The 21,233-nt window shown below is 45.9% G+C and overlaps 1 protein-coding gene across 1 annotated transcript in view; it reads right to left on the minus strand.

The window, feature by feature from the left end:
* The window catches only part of LOC133130385 (neuronal acetylcholine receptor subunit alpha-7-like), a gene marked incomplete at its 5' end in the record, with an annotated part of 74,561 nt that overhangs the window by 21,939 nt on the left and 31,389 nt on the right, over positions 1-21,233 (minus strand). The window contains 2 exons of the mRNA XM_061244949.1: positions 5,007-5,174; positions 5,417-5,496. Of these exons, the coding sequence (XP_061100933.1) occupies positions 5,007-5,174; positions 5,417-5,496 (248 nt within the window). The remainder of the gene's footprint in view (positions 1-5,006; positions 5,175-5,416; positions 5,497-21,233) is intronic.

Here is a 21,233-nt window from a genome sequence, read left to right on the forward strand (position 1 = left end):
AAAAGGCTTTAAAAACAACTGAGATAAAAATTAATCATTTATTTTGCAAACCCACAAGTGAACATAGTGGCTAGCCTTTTTCCATCTCCTTTTCAAACTGACACTTGAATGGCAAAGACAAATAGTTGCACCTGTAAGGCAGAAATTATTAAAATCTGGCATTGTCACTCAGTGCGCTGGTCAGCTTGCTGGCTTCCTCTGGTACTGTGGCAATATGTGGCTGTAAAGTAATTTAACCCCAGGAGCATACACCATTAGCCCCCATCGTCTCCGCATCCATACGGGCAGGAGCCTGTGGGGGAAAACTCAGGCATCTGTTTTTTTGAGGATCTACCCCCTCTCTTGTCTCATTGTCTAATCAGGCCTCCAGCTATAAAACTCGTTATGACAGGGTGCAACATCCTTTACCGCCCGGGAAGGTTTCAGGAAGCACTGCCTGTTGGGCCCAGACTATTCTCTTGGACCCCCCTTCCTTACTCCCTCATTCCTCAGTTTCCCTGAAAGTATGCATAAAGCATTGGATGTTTCATGACAAATTCAGTTTAGATAATATTCATGATTGGTATTATTCTGATTGTTTCAGTGCGACTGGTGCAATGGTTTCATTTCTGCAACAGCAAACCTTGGATATCATAACCAACCAGGAACCAAGGAGAAACTGTGTGGAGCTCTGCCCCAGTGAAAGCCATGTGCCTCAACCCCCCTGATCAGATCTTGTTTCCTGGGGAGGCCTGGCTCCAAATTCCAAATGGTTATACAACGCCAGATGGTTAATTGGTTCATTGCGGACCCATTTTTAGAGTCAACATCAAAGGCCTGGTTTTGGATTTAAGGAGACCAAACCAACCAATTGGGGAGGATGCAATCAGACTCCCGTGCACACCGTGCACGTCACTTCTACGTACAGGGTGTCTGTAGTCAGACTCCCGTATGTAGCTTTTATTACCAGGTATGACTTTCAAGACTCCGTAATTTGGTTTCCTTTCTAATGCTTTCATATTTTATTTGGAACTAGTGTGTAATTATGTATGTAACCTGCCTGGTAAAAGAAATTGTTAAACTTGATCTGTTTGGTTTTCCTTACTGACACTTAATGTCAAACTGGTCTAGGGAGGATGAATATTTACGCTTAATGTATCACGGCGTATAGCACCCGTAGACCTCTGATGGTAAATCCCTTGCCTCCGCGTGGTAGTTCATTCATGTCGAGCACAGCTGTAGCTATGTTGGTCTGCTTGGGTCCCTCGGCTGTAAACAGATATACCCAAGAGTAGCTATTCCTGCGACCTCTGTAATGACTGCAGATATCTAGTCAGTTTGTGAGACGTGCGACATAACGCGCGATGTGACATGCGGCGGTACCAGCAGAGGACTGTTCAGAGATTCACTCTCAGCACAGGATTCCCGTAGCAATCAAGTCAAAATTATAAATAGGAAATCTACCAAAGGTAGATAACTAATCTAAATTATTATTCTAAGTGGAGTCAGATATAATGAAGGTGAATGTATTGGCCTTATTGTGGAGATTCTTAGTCAGCCCTGACCAGTAAAGAGCGGAAGGCAGAGTGGTACTACTGTCTTTGTATCGTGGTTTATTTATTGGCTGATCTAGACTCTCTGCATAGGGGCCACTACTGTTTAACCCTACTAATATTCTTTCAGCAACACCAGAAGGACAAGCATGCTGATACCTTCAGCCCTCGCTAAATTCCGTCGTTGGGTTAGCGTGGGGTTTTACACAGCTGTGTTCCATTTTAAACACCAACACCTCGCTTTCAAGTAAATCAATCAACCAATTAAATTCTATTAATTGACCAACTCTGGTGGCTGGTGAAGGGCCACTCCTTCACATTTCCTCCCCCTTCTCCAGTCTTGCATACCACAGTTTGCAAGGCAAGGGGCAGATGTTCCCAAGCAGTTAATTCTGAACATTGTATTTTACTGATAACAGTCCATGATAGTGAAATCCGACTGGGTAGCTCCTCTCCCAGATTGTCGAGGTTAGCCCCCCGATTAGGGACACTAGGTAGCTCCTCCCTCTGGCATAAACTACCCTGCACGGCAAGGATACTACCTCCCAATGGGCTACAGGCTCCTCATACTGGCCTTCAGAGTTGCTGTCCCATAGGGTTCCGTACCATTACCACTTCCAACAGAGCCAGCTACAGCTCCCCAGCCAATCAAGGGGTTTTCCAGCTGCTCCCACTTCTGGGCCCCCCTGCTCTGTCTGGGTCCTCAATGGTCCACCTTCAGCCCCATCTGGATCTTCCTTTGGACCTCGTTGATTGGAAATCCAGTTCTTGGCATGTCCACAACACCGTCCAAGTGCAATCAAAACTCAGTGTAAAAATCCTTAAAATCCTTCTTCTTCTTTTTTTATGGGTTGCCCCACAGGGATAAGGGCTAAATCCCACTTCTGACACCAAATGTAAAAAAGGCTTTAATATATATGTGTTACCCCAACTAATGTGTTACTTACCTAGCTAGTTATCTATCCGTACTTCAGGCTTAAGTTGCCCTGCTGCTCTTGGATCTGATTTCCCAAAATAACTAAGTAACATCATGTCTTTTGTAGGGATCTCACATGGGCCGCAAAATAACATAGGGATTTTACTCTCTATGAAAAAAGTAATCAGTCTCATAAAATGTATCAGAAATATCCAACTACAAATTTAGTATTTTAATTAATAGAAAAACACGAATTCACAATAACAGTTAAGACTAAGCTATACCTGGAATGTTTAATGTTACTGAGTCCATATGCATTTTTGGATCGAAAAGATGCGCTGTCCTTGTAGAAGCGGCGATGGTGGTGTGAATGATCCTGGGCAGATGTGCACAAAGCTGGGGTGGTTCTGTCTCTGCTGCGTGTTGTCGTTTGGTCCGTTCGGTTGCTGAAAAGATGTCCACTGGTCCTTTTCCGGGTGGAAAAGTTTGTTGCTGTGGATTGCAGTGGTAAACTGGTGTAGCGGTACGCGTACACCATTATCCACTCGCTAAGTTACCTAGGTGTATCCGTAAGGCCTGGTGGTGTGCTGGAGAGGCCTCTGTGTCGAGAGGGGGCATTGATGTTGCAGGAGCCAGATGAGGTGAAGGGAAGGGCCAAAGAGCAAAGAGCGTTGAAAGAAAAAGGGTCCCAAGAGTGTACCTCGCTCTTATTTGGGGAAAGTTTATTGTTCCTGCCGTTACGGGATTGGCTAAACCATAACTAGCCGTCATGCTGGAATGATGGATGTTGTGGAATTGTCCTGTGGGATTATGGGAAATGTAGTAAAAAACAGCATTTCTGGTTAGTCTGTAGCTATTCTAGCCATCGAATGTCTATTGGTGCGTCTTGTTGGGATAGCTAGCTAGCTCTATGCTTAGCTAGCTAGTGTATATCGGCTTGGTGGTAAAGTGACGTTAACATTACTAGCTAATTGTGGTAGCTAGCTAGGTATGTAAAATAGGACAATTTAGCTACGATGGCAACTTCTAGCTAGCTAGCTGTGTTATCCTATTTGCTATTGTAAGTCTTGTAAAGCATATACATTAAACCAACAACAGCAGTAGACTAGTTGTCACCACCAAGCTTACAAAACAACATTGCCTTAATGTAACGTTTCCTACAGATATCAACAGCTAGCACATCTTGGCCTGAGGCATGACATCTTCTCAGTTCATTCTCTTGCATTGCCCACTGCTACATTAATTAGATGGATAGCTATGATACTGTAACATATGATTACAGTACCTTTCCATAAAAAAGGCTGGAAATTCAACACAAAAACTGTGATTAAAGTGAGAGAGAATGTTATAATGGTTGGCAAAAGCAGAAAAAGACAGGAAATTCAACCCAAAAACTATATTTTAAAGAAGAGATAATGATTAGCAAAAGCCGAAAAAAGCTGGAAATTCACAGAAGCACCGAGAACATTATCTTGACCAAAGCACTGACAAGGCTTCCAACACACAGTGCATTAATACCTGCTATGGGTACTGTAACTATGGTGGTCTACTTGTACGACTTGTACGACTAAACAACATGTAACACTGGGCAGGCTGAGGATTCAATCAAATATTTTCTTTGAATCAACAACTAATTACATTATTTTCAGAGGAATTCAGGAGTTGATTAATTTCTAGAAATCCATTAGGTAAGTATTTTGTTGCTAGATGTACTGAAATGTACCAATTATGTGTCCTGTTACTTTTGAGTAATTAATGCTCTGTAAAAGAAACAAATAGAGGTAATCACTGCCAAATTGCATAAGTACATCGTGTATATCTGAACTAAGACAACTGTTCAGACAACTGTACAATCAGATCACAGCAGAAAACATTTGTACAGATTTTATAGAATTTGTGATTTGATTGATCCCATTTATGTATAACTCTTTGGGTCAGTAAATACTATCTGGTATCTGTGTGACATCTGTACTGAAGTGATTTCCTGCAGTGCCCTCAAGGCTTATTCTGGGAACAGCCTCCATAAATAACCTCCATGATTCCTATCTCACCAATCCTGTTAAACATATTGAATCACTGCATGCATTTCTTCCTAACCCACCTTCAGCTCCAACCACCGCATTTCAAAGGGATTAACAAAACACAGTCTCAGGCCCGAGATTTTTTGTTAAATACTTAGAGACCGACCTTACTGCCAGTGCTGTTTGAGTGAGCCCATGTTGAGATTCTCTGAGGATAGCTCTCAGAAGTGTGACATAGTTCATGCACACCTCTAGCTTTTCAAACTTTTCTTTCTCACAGTTCAGACTCCTCAAGTGAAATTCCCAGGAAAGCTAGCTTAGCTTTAGCATGTCACAAAATGAAATTCAGAATTGTACTGGTGATATTATACCAAAAAGTTATTTATAAGTTACAGTCTAAAAAAAATAATATTTCTCATATCAAACACTGATGTTACCAGTGATTTTTTTCCTTGTTTTTCCGTTTATGGGATTCATAAGCCTACTGTCACTCAGACAGGGCAAGATGAGGTTATGCTGGCAGTGCGGCAGCCTTACCCACAAGGTCCCACTCCCCATTAGGGATGTAGGTAGAGATGTCCACGTCCAGCATCTGCAGATCCAGGAGCCACCCGCTATGCGTCCATGAGCCGAACTTCAGGTCACACTTCTGCACGTCGAAGGGGAACCAGCGGACATCAATGTAGCATGTGCTCTTCAGGATCCCTGTGTGGGAGAGGGGTAGGGTTCCGTGTCAAAATCACACAACATGCATGCACATGTGCACACACACTCATCTGGCTTGTTTTTTCTTAATAACTGTATTATTAATGCATTATTGTGATATTGTGCTATGAACCATATTCACACAAACATAACTTAAATTCTAAAAACATAAATGTAAATTATAGCAGGATTAAAATGTGGAAGTCTCACACGCACATGCGCATACACACACACACACTCACCTGGTGGTATATACTGACATGCCCCTGATGAATTCACCAGGACGTTGGTGTGGAAGGTGGCATCAAATCTTTCATCTGCACTTGAGGGCAAAAATAAATAGAGACTCATTTTAAGACTGTGATCTTAGTGCCCTGCCCTGACACTGTGGGGTTCCCCTGCACTGCAAGTAAATACCAGTCATGTGCAGACTGAACAAACTACCCACAAACACTGCTGAACCCCTATTTCAAGCACTGGGCTTGGATATACAGTGACTCTGCTTGTCTGTGGCTCACTTTGGTTCCCTAATGTTCCATACTGGAGACTGTCACAGGTTGTTCTAAATTGATTTGCTGTTGGATCAGTCAAGCAAACAAATAAAAACAAAACAAACACACAATTTTCTTTTGTCCAATATTGTTTGCTGACAGTGGGTCTTCTCTACACTTGAAACGACAGTGAGAAAACACGGTGGTTTGTGAAATAAAATGCAGAGAACTATGCAGTGAGATAAAATAAGATTTATGAAATGGAATGTTTTTCTCTTTCACACAATCGGTGTGGTATCTCATTCAAATAAGGGACTGAGGAGATGGTTGAAACCAACACACTCACTTGCACATGCATGAACCCATGCATGCATGCACACACACGCACACACACAGACACACACACAGTTGAAACTTGTTATTCTTAGCTTGGTTTACATGTAGGTGACAATGCACTGCTCCCACAACTTTCTATCCTAGCTTGGAAATAGACGTGAGTAAAGGTGATGAACACGTTCAGTGCATTCTGTTTCATATTATGGGCAGCCCTCAAGTTCCATTCTACTCTAAAGGAAGAGTATACAACAGACCAAAAACATTCCTTGATTGATCGCTGACCATTTGTCACTGTGATGTTCCACCAGCCTGTCAACAACATTATATTTAAGTCACCCTGCTATGCAATTTACATCCTGTCAGATTGTGCTGAAAACTGCCTGACAGCTGCTGTAGTATTGCAATTACAGCGCAGTTGGTAATTACACCTTGGTGAAACATTGTCAGCATGACACCTTCCTCAGTGATGCTGGCTTATTAGTTTAAGGCAGGATCACATCTACACAGGGTCACTGCTGTTGTGTCCTTAAGATTTCTTTCAATACAGTACCGCGTTCACTCAGGGAACCTTTTTGCTGTAAATGTGATACTTTCTGCTGTAAATTATGGCATATCATAAAAACTAAGAGCAGAGTAAATTGGAGTGTCAGGGTACTTAGACAGCCATGCCTTACCAGACATTGAGCTGAATTATAGACTAGACTGGCCTTCATTGTTATAAAGGCTGCATTAAACTCCCACTGACTGAAAGCTATGCCTGCCTCACACAACTTTATGAAGTTTCTGTGTCGGGGAAAGATAAAAAAAGTGCATCAGCGTTAGTTTGTATTAAGAGGCTCTGATGATAGAGCTGTCACAACCAGACTGCTGAACAGCAGAATAACATCTAACAATGCCCTGGATTCAACAAATATAGTTAGAGATAATTCTCAATTATGACTTATCAAGATGTTAAAATGTACATTTCTATAATTGCTGACTTGCAAGACTGTCAGGGACCAGAACAATAACCCAGTAGTGAGACCACAGGAGTAAACTTTAAAGTCTTTATTTACCAGGAGATGGTCGATAACCAGCAATCAGTAGTAACAGAGATTAGGCAGATCGTAAACAAAAGTCCAGGCAAAGGTTCGGTACACCAGCAAACAGATGCAGTAGGGATAATCCGAGGTGGAATCGATGTCGCAGCCAAAGGGTTGATATCACATGGGCCATCCAAACAAAAACAGAATCCAGAAACAAAAACTGAAAATCAGGAAATATATATATATATATATATATATATTGTGGCGCCCCTGCTCCTGCATGTTGCGCCACGTGGGTAGAGAACCCCAGAAGGGCCCGCACAACGCAACCCTGCAACCGTTATGCATTGGGAGAGGTATGCGAAGGGGTCTATTTTCCTAGGGAAGTGATGGGGAGATCAGCACCATGGAGAGAGAACCCTCTACCTGCAGGTCCAGGACCCCGGACAGCGCACGTAAGTGAACACGGTGGAAAACTACTGACTCAGCTGCAGCTCTTTTCCCTAATGAGCAGGGGAAGATATTTAAGGCGCGGTCGAGGCTGCAAACGGAGTCGGTCGGCGCCTATGCTGAGGAAGGAAGAGCAGAGGAAAGATCCTCTACCGTACTGACCTGGAGGATTAAACCTAAAAGGAGGCCCCACCATTACCAACGGACACGTGAGGATAATTGAGCCCCCTTACCTCACCCTATCTCTGTGTGCTTCCCCCAGCCCTGACGCGGCCCCGGAGGGAAGAAGGAAGGAGGCCCTGAAGAATACCCCGGTCTGGGAAGAACCTAATTTAGTTTTGCCTCAACGGCCCTTTTATTTTCTCCCGTTTTACTACCCTTGCCCTGAGGGGGGGCGCTATCAGCAATACCCCAACGAAAAAAAAAAGAAAACAGAAAAAATAAAAAGACTAATTTTTTCTGGATTACTGACTCCTGTGTCTTGGATTTCAGCTGGGCCCACCCACGGCCTCAGGATTTACCCCCAGGCACCACATATGGTGGAGAAAGCGGGCACTCTGATGCCACGCTGGGAAAGTTGGTCTGGACGGAAGAATCAACGCGACTGAGGTCAACGCGAATGGAGGCCACACCCCCCAGTGAAGGGAGACGAAGGACACGGCTGGCTGCACCTACCCTGGCCGAGATGCAAGAGGCAGAAGCAGAGGAGGAGTCCCGAGGGATGATGTTGGAAGCGGTCATCACCGAGCTGGCAAAGTCCCAGCGGGCCCTGCAGGAAGCGGTGGTTGAACTCTGTCGCCTATCTCCACGCGACGGGTCGAGATGGACCCCACGAGATGTATTGATGAAGATGACGGGCGACGATGACGTCGAGGCGTACCTCCACGTGTTCGAGCAAGCAGCTCAACGTGAAGAATGGCCGCCGGCAGACTGGGCTGCCATACTAGCCCCTTTCTTAATGGGGGAGGCCCAACAGGCCTACCGGGATATGGCCGTGGCTGATGCCACCGACTACCTCAAGTTGAAGAAAGCCATCCTGGCCCGATATGGGCTCAGCCTCCCCGCACAAGCCCAGCGCTACCACGAATGGTCATATGACGCCTCCCAGCCTACCCGGTCCCAAATCGCCGCCCTGACTCGCTTGACTAAGAGCTGGCTGGCCGAGGGAGAGGGGCCACCCCTGTTGGAGAGGGTCGTGTTGGACCGATGCACCCGCGTCCTACCGAAGGAGGCCAAACAATACGTAGCCCAGGTGGGACCCGCCTCGGTAGACCTCCTAGTGGCCCTCCTTGAAAACCATCAGGTAACCCAGCAGATGCTCCAACCAGAACGCACCGAAACCCAGAGCCAACCAACCCAGGGCCCACAACCTGTGAAGCACCCACCGCCCCTCCCTAACCCAAATCGCCGGGGCAGACCCAATACAGGGAGACCACGGCCTGAGTGGAGATGCTACAACTGCGGAGAGGAGGGGCATCTAGTCAGAAACTGCCCTGGGAAGGAGGTGTCCAGGCCCACCGCCAGTGGTGCGAGCAGCCCCGTGCACCCCTGCCTGTACCTGACCACCTGCTGGGCACATCAGAGTACGGAGGCCCCCAGATTCCCGGTACGAGTGGGGGACCGGGACACTGAAGCAGTGCTCGACTCGGGCAGCGCCATCACCCTGCTGCGACCAGAATTTGCGGGAGAAGAGAGGGGTGAAGAGGTGGCTGTGGCATGCATCCATGGGGACACCAGGAAATACCCCACGGTGTGGGTGGACCTAATCACCCCACGGGGAACCCACTCGGTGAGAGCAGGAGTGGTACCAAATCTACCCGTACCTGTGTTAATGGGAAGAGACTGCCCTTTGTTCCGGACCTATTGGGAGGAGGGGTCCCGGTCTCCGAACGAGATGAGGCCACGACGGCCCCGACGGGCGGCCCGCCGCACCCCCCTTCCAGTCTGGGCAGTGACATCTGGGGACAGTGAAGTAGAGGCCCCGCTACCAGAGTGGGAACGCCAACCAAACCCCCCGGCCACCAGTGGAACCGTCACCGCGACCGAAAAAGAGCTTGGGGAGGCCCTGCCCCCGGAGAAAGACGTCCGTCTGGCCTTCTCGGATGGGCCCCGAGAGACGAGCGAGGAGGCCGAAGCGCCCACCCGCTTCGGCACTGCCCAACTAAACGAGCCCAAGTTCGCTCAAGCCTGGAGAGACGCCCGAGACATTAACGGGGTACCCCAAGGGGCGGTGAGTACACCAGCTTATCCCTTCTTCAGGGTAAAACGTGACCTGCTCTATCGGGTCTGTAACCCACAGGGGGAGGAAGTCGAGCAGCTGCTCGTACCCCAACCGTTTGTGTCCCGAGTCCTCTATTTAGGCCACACTCACCTACTGGGAGCCCATCTGGGAAGGGAGAAGACCTACGAGAGGATCCTGGCGAGGTTCTATTGGCCCGGGGTGAAAAAGGCTGTGGAGGACTACTGTCGCCACTGCGCTGTGTGCCAACTCCATAGCCCTAAGGTAACCCTGAGAAACCCACTAATCCCCCTTCCTGTTATCGATGTACCCTTCAGGAGGATCGCGATGGACATCCTGGGGCCCTTGCCGAAGTCCAGCCGGGGACATCGGTACATCCTGGTGATCTTGGACTATGCGACTCGCTACCCAGAAGCTATCCCGCTCAGGACTGCGACAGGAAAGGCAGTGGCCAAGGAGTTGTTCATGCTCTTTAGCCGGGTCGGGATAGCGGAGGAACTCCTGACAGACCAAGGGACGTGCTTCATGTCAGGGGTCCTAAAAGAGATGTGCCGGCTGCTACACGTGACCCAACTGCGGACCTCCGTCTACCACCCCCAAACCGATGGGCTAGTGGAGAGATTCAACAAAACCCTCAAGTCCATGCTGAGGAAGACAATCGAGACTGACGGTAAGGACTGGGACCAGCTCTTACCCTATCTCCTCTTTTCAGTCAGAGAGGTACCCCAGAGCACAACCGGCTTCGCTCCATTTGAACTATTATATGGCCGACGACCTCGGGGACTACTAGACCTGGCAAAGGAGGCCTGGGAACAGCAACCGTCCAAAACCCGCAGCCTGATCGAACACGTGGAACAAATGGACCGGCGGATGGCCCAGATCTGGCCCATGATGAGGGCCCACATGGAACAGGTCCAACAAGAGCAAGCCAGGCTGTATAACCGGGGAGCGCAGGTGAGAGAATTTGTCCCAGGAGACAAGGTGATGATCCTAGTCCCCACCAGTGAGTGTAAATTTCTGGCCCAATGGCATGGGCCGTATGAGGTCGTGGAGCGCACGGGACCAGTGAACTACCGGGTGAGGCAGCCGGGGCGACGACGCCACCTCCAGATCTACCATGTTAATCTGATGAAGAGATGGCATGAGCCACCCCCAGCTCCGACCCCAGCCCTCTCCGCCCAGTGTGTCCCACCACCGACCCCTGATGTGAGGATGGGAGAACAGTTGAGCTGCCGGCAGAAGCAAGCGCTACGTGAGCTGGTCGACCGGAACCGGGACGTCTTCTCGACTATGCCTGGCCGCACCCACCTGATCACCCACGACATCAGCACCGAACCAGGGAAGACGGTGAAGCTACGACCCTACCGAATCCCGGAAGCTCGCAGACACGCCATACGGGAGGAGGTGAGGAAAATGCTTGACCTCGGGGTCATTGAGGAAAGCCGCAGTGCCTGGTCCAGTCCCGTGGTGCTGGTCCCCAAGCCGGATGGGAGCTGGCGGTTCTGCAACGACTTCCGCCGGCTGAACGACATCTCCCTGTGTGACGCGTACCCCATGCCGAGAGTGGACGAACTCATCGAGCGGCTGGGACCGGCCCGATTCATCAGCACCCTGGACCTGACGCGGGGATATTGGCAAGTTCCCCTAACCCCCCGTGCCAGGGAGAAGACGGCCTTTGCGACCCCCACGGGCCTCTACCAATACACAGTCCTCCCCTTCGGCGTACATGGAGTCCCAGCCACGTTCCAGCGACTGATGGACCAGGTGTTACGGCCCCACCAGATGTATTGCGCAGCCTACTTGGATGACATAATCATACACAGCACCGACTGGGACAGTCACGTCGGCAGGATCGAAGCTGTGCTGACGTCACTGAGGGAGGCCGGGCTGACAGCTAACCCTGCGAAGTGCCGGCTCGGACTGGAGGAAGCGGCCTATCTTGGCCACACTGTCGGGAGGGGACGGGTGAAGCCCCAGTCGAACAAGGTCGACAGCATCGTCACCTGGCCCCAACCGGCCACCAAGAAGCAGGTGAGAATGTTCCTGGGTCTGGTGGGGTACTACCGACAGTTTGTTCCAGAGTTTGCAGCACGAGCAGCCCCGCTCCACGACCTCACCAAAAAGGAGCAGCCCAACCGGGTCCAGTGGAACCCCCTCGCCACTGCAGCCTTCCTGGACTTACGGGCAGCCCTGGGGGAGGAACCGGTACTGATCACCCCTGATTTTAAGAAAACCTTTGTGCTGCAGACCGACGCATCGGAAGTGGGACTTGGGGCTGTACTCTCGCAGATCCAGGACGGAGTGGAGCACCCAGTGACGTACATCAGCCGGAAACTCCTCAGCCATGAGAAGAATTACGCCACGGTCGAGAAGGAATGCCTCGCCATCAAATGGGCAGTAGGTAAATTACGCTACTACCTACTCGACCGTGAGTTCTTGTTGGTGACTGATCATGCCCCCTTAAAATGGATGTACCTTAACCGGGACAGCAATGCCCGAGTGACCCGCTGGTTTTTAGAGCTGCAACCCTACAGGTTCAAGGTGGAGCATCGTGCTGGGAAGCTGCACCAGAATGCTGATGCGCTATCCAGGAGAGAGGATGGCCTAGGGGCAGACGCTCCCGCCCGGGGCTTGGAGCTGAGGGGGGGAATATGTGGCGCCCCTGCTCCTGCATGTTGCGCCACGTGGGTAGAGAACCCCAGAAGGGCCCGCACAACGCAACCCTGCAACCGTTATGCATTGGGAGAGGTATGCGAAGGGGTCTATTTTCCTAGGGAAGTGATGGGGAGATCAGCACCATGGAGAGAGAACCCTCTACCTGCAGGTCCAGGACCCCGGACAGCGCACGTAAGTGAACACGGTGGAAAACTACTGACTCAGCTGCAGCTCTTTTCCCTAATGAGCAGGGGAAGATATTTAAGGCGCGGTCGAGGCTGCAAACGGAGTCGGTCGGCGCCTATGCTGAGGAAGGAAGAGCAGAGGAAAGATCCTCTACCGTACTGACCTGGAGGATTAAACCTAAAAGGAGGCCCCACCATTACCAACGGACACGTGAGGATAATTGAGCCCCCTTACCTCACCCTATCTCTGTGTGCTTCCCCCAGCCCTGACGCGGCCCCGGAGGGAAGAAGGAAGGAGGCCCTGAAGAATACCCCGGTCTGGGAAGAACCTAATTTAGTTTTGCCTCAACGGCCCTTTTATTTTCTCCCGTTTTACTACCCTTGCCCTGAGGGGGGGCGCTATCAGCAATACCCCAACGAAAAAAAAAAGAAAACAGAAAAAATAAAAAGACTAATTTTTTCTGGATTACTGACTCCTGTGTCTTGGATTTCAGCTGGGCCCACCCACAGCCTCAGGATTTACCCCCAGGCACCACAATATATATATACAGTGGTGTGAAAAAGTGTTTGCCCCCTTCCTGATTTCTTTTTTTTTTTTGCATGTTTGTCACACTTGTCACAAATGTTTCAGATCATCAAACAAATTTAAATATTAGTCAAAGACAATACAAGTAAACACAAAATGCAGTTTTTAAATGAAGGTTTTTATTATTAAGGGAGAAAAAAAATCCAAACCTACATGGCCCTGTGTGGAAAAAGTGATTGCCCCCCCCTGTTAAAACATAACTTAACTGTGGTTCATCAAACCTGAGTCCAATTTCTCTAGCCACACCGAGGCCTGATTACTGCCACACCTGTTCTCAATCAAGAAATCACTTAAATAGGACCTGCCTGACAAAGTGAAGTAGACCAAATGATCCTCAAAAGCTAGACATCATGCCGAGAGCTAAAGAACTTCAGGAACAAATGAGAAAGAAAGTAATTGAGATCTATCAGTCTGGAAAAGGTTATAAAGCCATTCCTAAAGCTTTGGGACTCCAGCGAACCACAGTGAGAGCCATTATCCACAAATGGCGAAAACATGGAACAGTGGTGAACCTTCCCAGGAGTGGCCGGCCGACCAAAATTACGCCAAGAGCGCAGCGACGACTCATCCAAGAGGTCACAAAAGACCCCACAACAACATCCAAAGAACTGCTGGCCTCACTTGCCTCAGTTAAGGTCAGTGTTCATGACTCCACCATAAGAAAGAGACTGGGCAAAAATGGCCTGCATGGCAGAGTTCCAAGACGAAAACCACTGCTGAGCAAAAGGGACATTAAGGCTCGTCTCAATTTTGCCAGAAAACATCTTGATGATCCCCAAGACTTTTGGGAAAATACTCTGTGGTCTGACGAGACAAAAGTTTTTGGAAGGTGTGTGTCCCATTACATCTGGCGTAAAAGTAACACCGCATTTCAAAAAGAACATCATACCAACAGTAAAATATGGTGGTGGTAGTGTGATGGTCTGGGGCTGTTTTGCTGCTTCAGGACCTGGAAGACTTGCTGTGATAAATGGAACCATGAATTCTGCTGTCTACCAAAAAATCCTGAAGGAGAATGTCCGGCCATCTGTTCGTGACCTCAAGCTGAAACGAACTTGGGTTCTGCAGCAGGACAATGATCCAAAACACACCAGCAAGTCCACCGCTGAAGAAAAACAAAATGAAGACTTTGGAGTGGCCTAGTCAAAGTCCTGACTTGAATCCTATTGAGATGCTGTGGCATGACCTTATAAAGGCAGTTCATGCTCGAAAACCCTCCAATGTGGCTGAATTACAACAATTCTGCAAAGATGAGTGGGCCAAAATTCCTCCACAGCGCTGTAAGAGACTCATTGCAAGTTATCGCAAACGCTTGATTGCAGTTGTTGCTGCTACGGGTGGCCCAACCAGTTATTAGGTTTAGGGGGCAATCACTTTTTCACACAGGGTCATGTAGGTTTGGATTTTTTTTCTCCCTTAATAATAAAAACCTTGATTTAAAAACTGCATTTTGTGTTTACTTGTGTTGTCTTTGACTAATATAAAAATTTGTTTGATCTGAAACATTTAAGTGTGACAAACATGCAAAAAAATAAGAAATCAGGAAGGGGGCAAACACTTTTTCACACCACTGTATATATATATATATATATATATATATATATAATATGGTCCCGACATACAGTACCGTGCAAAGGTTTTAGGCAGGTGTGGAAAAAATGCTGTAAAGTAAGAATGCTTTCAAAAATAGAAATGTTAACAAAATGCAAAGTGAGTGAACAGAAGAAAAATCTAAATCAATTCAATATTTGGTGTGACCACCCCTTGCCTTCAAACCAGTATCAGTTCTTCTAGGTACACTTGCCCAAAGTCAGGGATTTTGTAGGCATATAGTCAGGTGTGTGATGAACCAATTATACCAAACAGGAGCTAATGATCATCAATTTCATATGTAGGTTGAAACACAATCATTAACTGAAATAGAAACAGCTATGTAGGAGGGTTAAAACTAGGTGAGGAACAGCCAAACTCTGCTTCCAAGGTGAGGTTGCTGAAGACAGTTTAATGTCAGAAGTCATACACCATGGCAAGACTGAGCACGGCAACAAGACACAAGGTAGTTGTACTGCATCAGCAAGGTCTCTACCAGGCAGACATTTCAAGGCAGGCAGGGGTTTCCAGATATGCTGTCCAAGCTCTGTTGAAGAAGCACAAAGAAACGGGCAACGTTGAGGAACGTAGACGCAGTGGTCGGCCAAGGAAAGACACATCATGCTTACTTCAGCAGTGCCATCAGCTCAGAATTGGCAGAAACCAGTGGGACCCAGGTACACCCATCTACTATGCGGAGAAGGCAGGTTGGAAATGGTCTTCATGGGAGAATTGCGGCCAAAAAGCCATACCTCTGACGTGGAAACAAGGCGAAGCGACTCAACTATGCACGAAAACACAGGAACTAGGGTGCAGAAAAATGGCAGCACGTTCTCTGGACTGATGAGTCATTTGAAGTATTTAGCTATAGCAGAAGGCAGTTTATTCGCCGAAGGGCTGGAGAGCGGTACAAGAATGAGTGTCTGCAGGCAAAAGTGAAGCATGCTGGAGGTTCCTTGCAAGTTTGGGGCTGCATTTCTGCAAATGGAGTTGGGGATTTGGTCAAAATTAATGGTTATCTCAATGCTGAGAAGTACAGGCAGATACTTTTCCATCATGCAATACCATCAGGGAGGCATCTGAATGGCCCCAAATTTATTCTGCAGCACGGCAACAACCCCAGACATACAGCCAATGTCATTAAGAACTATCTTAAGCGTAAAGAACAAGAGGTCCTGGAAGTGATGGTATGGCCCCCACAGAGCCCGGATCTCAACATCATCGGGTCTGTCTGGGATTATATGAAGAGACAGAAGAATTTGAGGCTGCCTAAATCCACAGAAGAACTGTGGCTCATTCTCCAACATGTTTGGAATAACATACCTGCCGAGTTCCTTCAAAAACTGTGTGCAAGTATACCGAGAAGAAATGATGATGTTTTGAAGGCAAAGGGTGGTCACACCAAATATTGATTTGATTTATATATTTTTTCTGTTCATGCATTTTGTTAATTGATAAAAATAAACTATTAAAATTTCTATATTTAAAAGCATTGTTATTTTGCGGCATTTTTTCACATTTCTTTCCAAAATATTGCACAGTACTGTATAACAATCTGGCAATGAAGTAAACTAACAAAGGTTTTTATACACAGGGAAATGCTAAAGACTTAGACAAAACAGATAACAGAAAACACAGAATGTTGACAGAATCTAAGCCAATGATTTTACAAGTATTTGCTGCCTTCCTCATTTTCATGCTTTAATGTAACAGGGACTTTGTTTCTCAAGCCAGTTGGTGTAATCTCAGACAGCAAAAGGCCCCAAAAAATTGTCTTGAAATCAAATGTTAGATGATGATGATTATTATTTATTATTTTAAAATAAATATGTTTGGCTGTGGAGGACAATGCAATCATTCAACAGTATTTTTGAGAAATGGTTATGTATGGGAGCTTGCCCAGACCAACAGTATGTGAGAGAGTGAATTAGAAGATGGCTTTGAAGCATTTCAAAGGACATCAGCACATCTTGTCCAAGACCTGGCACACCAAGGAGACAAACATTTATATAATGTTGAAATATGGCACAGTCCAAGTAAGTCTTCATTTTCTCTGTACTTTTCAGACAGATAGAAATACACTGTTAAAATCCCACACCATTTTCCTATCCATAATTTTCATCTACTGAAATGCATGGTAATAAATACTGTAACCATAATCCAAAAATTTAAGATGTTTTATGGTCTAATTATTAGTCCATAAAAGTAATCAAGCTGAATTGTTTTAATTAACAGTTGTATAGCGTAATTGTTGGAATTTCTTAATTTGCATCAATAAAAGCTTGTGAATAATATAAATCTATTGTATACATTACAACAAAGGGAAATTGGGCTGCACTTAATTCAATGCAATTAATTTCCTTGGTTAAACCTTACACTAAGGTTACATGAATTGGCATTAACTAATGTAGTTGTTATGGTCAATTAATTGAGGTACAAACATATGAAGCATGAAATTAACTTTTCATTAGATAATGTATTTGTTAACTACTAACTGATGTATTTGTGAAATGAATATTTATACATTAGCAAACCATACGATATACTTCTTATATAATTAATTGACCATTAACAAATAAATTTGACTGTTGTCAATGTTTTTTCTCATTCCAATATGACTAATGTCATTGTTAACATGGATTAATGATGTACAAATACATAAAGAAAGCTATGCACATTGACTTCTCAATAGTTAATTAGTAACCAATTACATTTGTTAATGCCAATTCATGGCTATTACCATTTCATTTTGTATGAAAACGGTCACGCTTTACAGAGGAAGAGAATTAAAAAATTGGAATTGAGGTAAAAGCTCCCCAGTGGGGAGAAAAACACTTAAACATTGGCAAGAATAAAAAACACCCAAGAGGGAAGAAATTATTATTTAAAACATACTTGTCACACAAATTGTTTATAGTGGTAATATGATTACTTGTACTCTAAGTAGGACAATATTTATTTTTAAAAGGAGAGTGGACAATCGGCCCAGCTGTTGTATTGTTTGCTTTAGTCAGAAAGAAGCGAGGGTCACAGATAGGGGATCACAGTTCAGATGGTGCCATGATGGGTCAAACCTCAACCCATGCATGGGTGCATTTCTGCTCATGACTACGCTCTATATTATGGTCTGTATAATAGTAAATGTTAGATCAATTATTATAAAAATGAGCACTTTGACTATCATAAATTCCATCTATTTTACTATGGCATGAAATGGAACAGCCAGTTAAAACAGTTTAATCATAAAAATGCTGATTCATACTGACATAATGGTCTAATGGAAAGCACAAGTCCATGATTGGGTTTTTAAATGCACTCTGACTGGTGACATTTTAAAGACAGCAGAGGCCAACTTGATTATCTGAAAGGCGGTGGAAATGCTAAAAAGTGTGAATGTGAAGATTATAATTTGAAGGGAAAATGATAACAACGACAGGACTTAAAGGACTATGACTCAAACTGCTTTCAAATGGAGTGTGCGGCTATCAAGGCTATTATCCATATTGACATTCTGCATTCTTTGGAGGAGTGAGATAAATTGTAATGTTTCTGTATTTGTCCTGTATGTATTCATGTTTATTCTAGTTAATTATTCATTTTTCATAGATCATTGGTTAGTGTTTTCCATTAAAGTTCTCATTTGTCTTCCCCTGTTATGTCTGTGTCTGAATGTTTACCAGCCGAGTCACTCCCCTGTCTGCGTGTCCCACTATTTGGGTGTTTACGGTATTTTCGGGTTTTCAAGAAATTCCTTCCTAACTTGCGATTCTTACTTCCTGCTTTTTCTTGGTAGTTAAATTGTCACGTTTCAGGTCTGTCTTGCCATGTTTTATGTTTATTCATGTTGTCTTAGTCACGTAGTGTCTTATCATGTATTATGTTAGTCTAGGTTCGTCATGTTGTTTAGTTTATTTCTTGTTACGATTTATTTTCTCGTCATGTCTAGTTATGTTTCGTTACGATTATATTACCTTTTTATGTTTGAATGGTTATCGTCTTAGTTTCGTTTTGTGTTATGTTTTGATTTATGTTTATTGTCACGTAGACTGGCTACTGTTTAAACATACACTTTTACATGTCTTTCCGCAAACCTTGCGTTCCGCCTTTTCTCTCTCTCTCTTTCTGTAATTCACTCCCTAATTGTTTCCATTTGTCTATTTACTAAAACTACTAACGCTAGATCAGGATTGGGTAGAAACTAACAAACTAATCATGTGTTCATGTTACCTTATGTTTCTCGTGCATGTCATTTACTAATTTACTAATGCTAGGGCAGGATAGGTTTATTACTAACGATTACTAATCACCTTGTTAAACTTGTCATCCATCGCACCTGTTTTCCATTTCCTTGCTATGCTCTAACTAATTGTCTACACCTGTCTACATCTGCATTTATATCCCAGTCGCGCTACTGTTCACTGCGAAATTGTCTGCCTCTAGTTTTACTATGCAACTCTTGAGCATTATTTACTGTTTGATTACACGTTACGATCCAAGCCTGTTACCGACCATTGTCTATTGATTTCTGTTTTGTTGACCACTGTTTGTTTTTGACCACGTCCTCGCCTACCGTTTTGTACTTTTGCTTCGCTGATTGTTTCATGGTTTCGACTCCCGCTTCGCCCACGACTACGCCTCTGCCTGCCGTCCGCCTGTTCATCTGCCCCGCTGACAGCTCTCCTGCTACCGGACCTCCCTGCACGTCTACCGACTACGAGTTTGCCTCTTCCCTCGGCACCGTGCTTTTTGTTTGTTTGTTATTTGTTTGGCTGGATCTTCGTGTATGGACTTTGCTTGTTTTGACTACGCTCCTGGGATTCGTCCCGAATAAAGCCCTCACGGGACTTTATTTAACCATTGTTTCTGAGTCGTGCATTTTGGGTCCAACCCCCACGCACCCGTCTCAGAACAATTTCGCCACAGTGGACCCTGCTGACTCTACTGCCATGTTCCACGCCCTCCAGGAACAAGGAGCCATCGTCCGGCAGCATTCACAAGGAATCTCCGAGCTTCACCTGGAGATTTGTGAACTGTGTGCGGAGATGAAGAAGCTCGCTGTCGCAGTCCTGCCACAACCACGGGAGGAGCCTACCCACCCACCCGCATCCCCAGCGTTCAACCCCATGGAAACCTGGCAATTCCGGGAGCCCCAACAACCCCCCCCGGAGAGGTTCGGTGGAGAACCTGAGAGGTGCAAGGCTTTCCTACTCCAATGTGACTTCGTATTCAAGCAACAGCCCCAGACCTACAACAGCGACGACCGTCGGATAGGCTATGTGATGGGACTGCTGAAGGGGAAGGCATTGGACTGGGCTACTGCGGTGTGGACCGGGGGTTCATCCCCTCCTCGTTACCCGGCCTTCGTCGAGGAGATTCGGAAGGTTTTCCAACACGCATCCAGCGACCAGGAGCCATCCCAGAGACTGATTGCTCTGCGCCAGGGACGGAAGACCGCGGCAGACCACTCCATCGACTTCCGCACCCTCGCGGCGGCCACTAGTTGGAACGATGCGGCTTTGGCGAATCTCTTCCTGGCCAGCCTGAGTGAGATGCTCCAGGACGAGTTGGTGCGACTGGACCCCATCACCCAGTTCGACCAACTCGTGCGCACCACGATCTGCCTGGACAACCGTGCCAGACAACGTCGGTCGGAGAGACCGATCCGATCTTTTCTGGTTTTCTGATTTCGATTTTTGCCTTTGCCCTTCTGCACTTTAGCCTTTTGATTTTCTGGATTTTTGACCCCCTCGCCTGTTTTCGACTATTCTTTTGCCTTTCGTTTTTGTCATTGTATTGGATCTCCTGGCTATGATTTCGGACTAATAAACAACGACTTTGGATTATCCTGTGGTCTGCGTTTGGGTTCTCAGAGCCGTACATAACATAAAGAAGAGAAAGAAAAAAGAAAGATATACACAGTGATACAAAAACAGAAGAAAAGGAAGAAATGCAGAAGAAAGAGGTGTTTCAGGTCTGTTGCAGAGTCCACAGGTGTAAAAAAGCCTATGAGAGACCTTTCATTTTCTTTTTTCATTAGACATCACCCATGACTCTCGGTGCTACATCAGGTGGCACATTCACATTCACATTCATGAACCTTCCTCACCTCACTGTGCTGGTCTCATATTTTGGGCCAGAATCTCTAAGTTAATATCTACCCTGATGTTTTCCCATTAACTCAGACTTATTTATATATTTATTCACATGCTTAGCACTGCAGCAGAAAACCATGGCCATTAAAATATTAAAGACTTGTATATGGAGCAACATTCTGACACCTTAAGCAGGTATATAAGCAGATAATCATAAGTGAACTGCATTCAAAAGCTTAATTTTTAAATTAAAATGGAAGTCTTGGAAGCTTGTTTGGAGGGGGGGGTGCACTGTTTTGTCCTGTAGACCTGTAGAATTTTTCATGTTCAACAAGAAATTAAGAAATCAAGTTTCTTCCGTTGGAATTACATGCTGCTACCGCATGTGGTGAAACTTCTGTCGGAATAGA

This window comes from Conger conger, chromosome 6, assembly GCF_963514075.1.
Source record: "Conger conger chromosome 6, fConCon1.1, whole genome shotgun sequence".
NCBI lineage: Eukaryota > Metazoa > Chordata > Actinopteri > Anguilliformes > Congridae > Conger > Conger conger.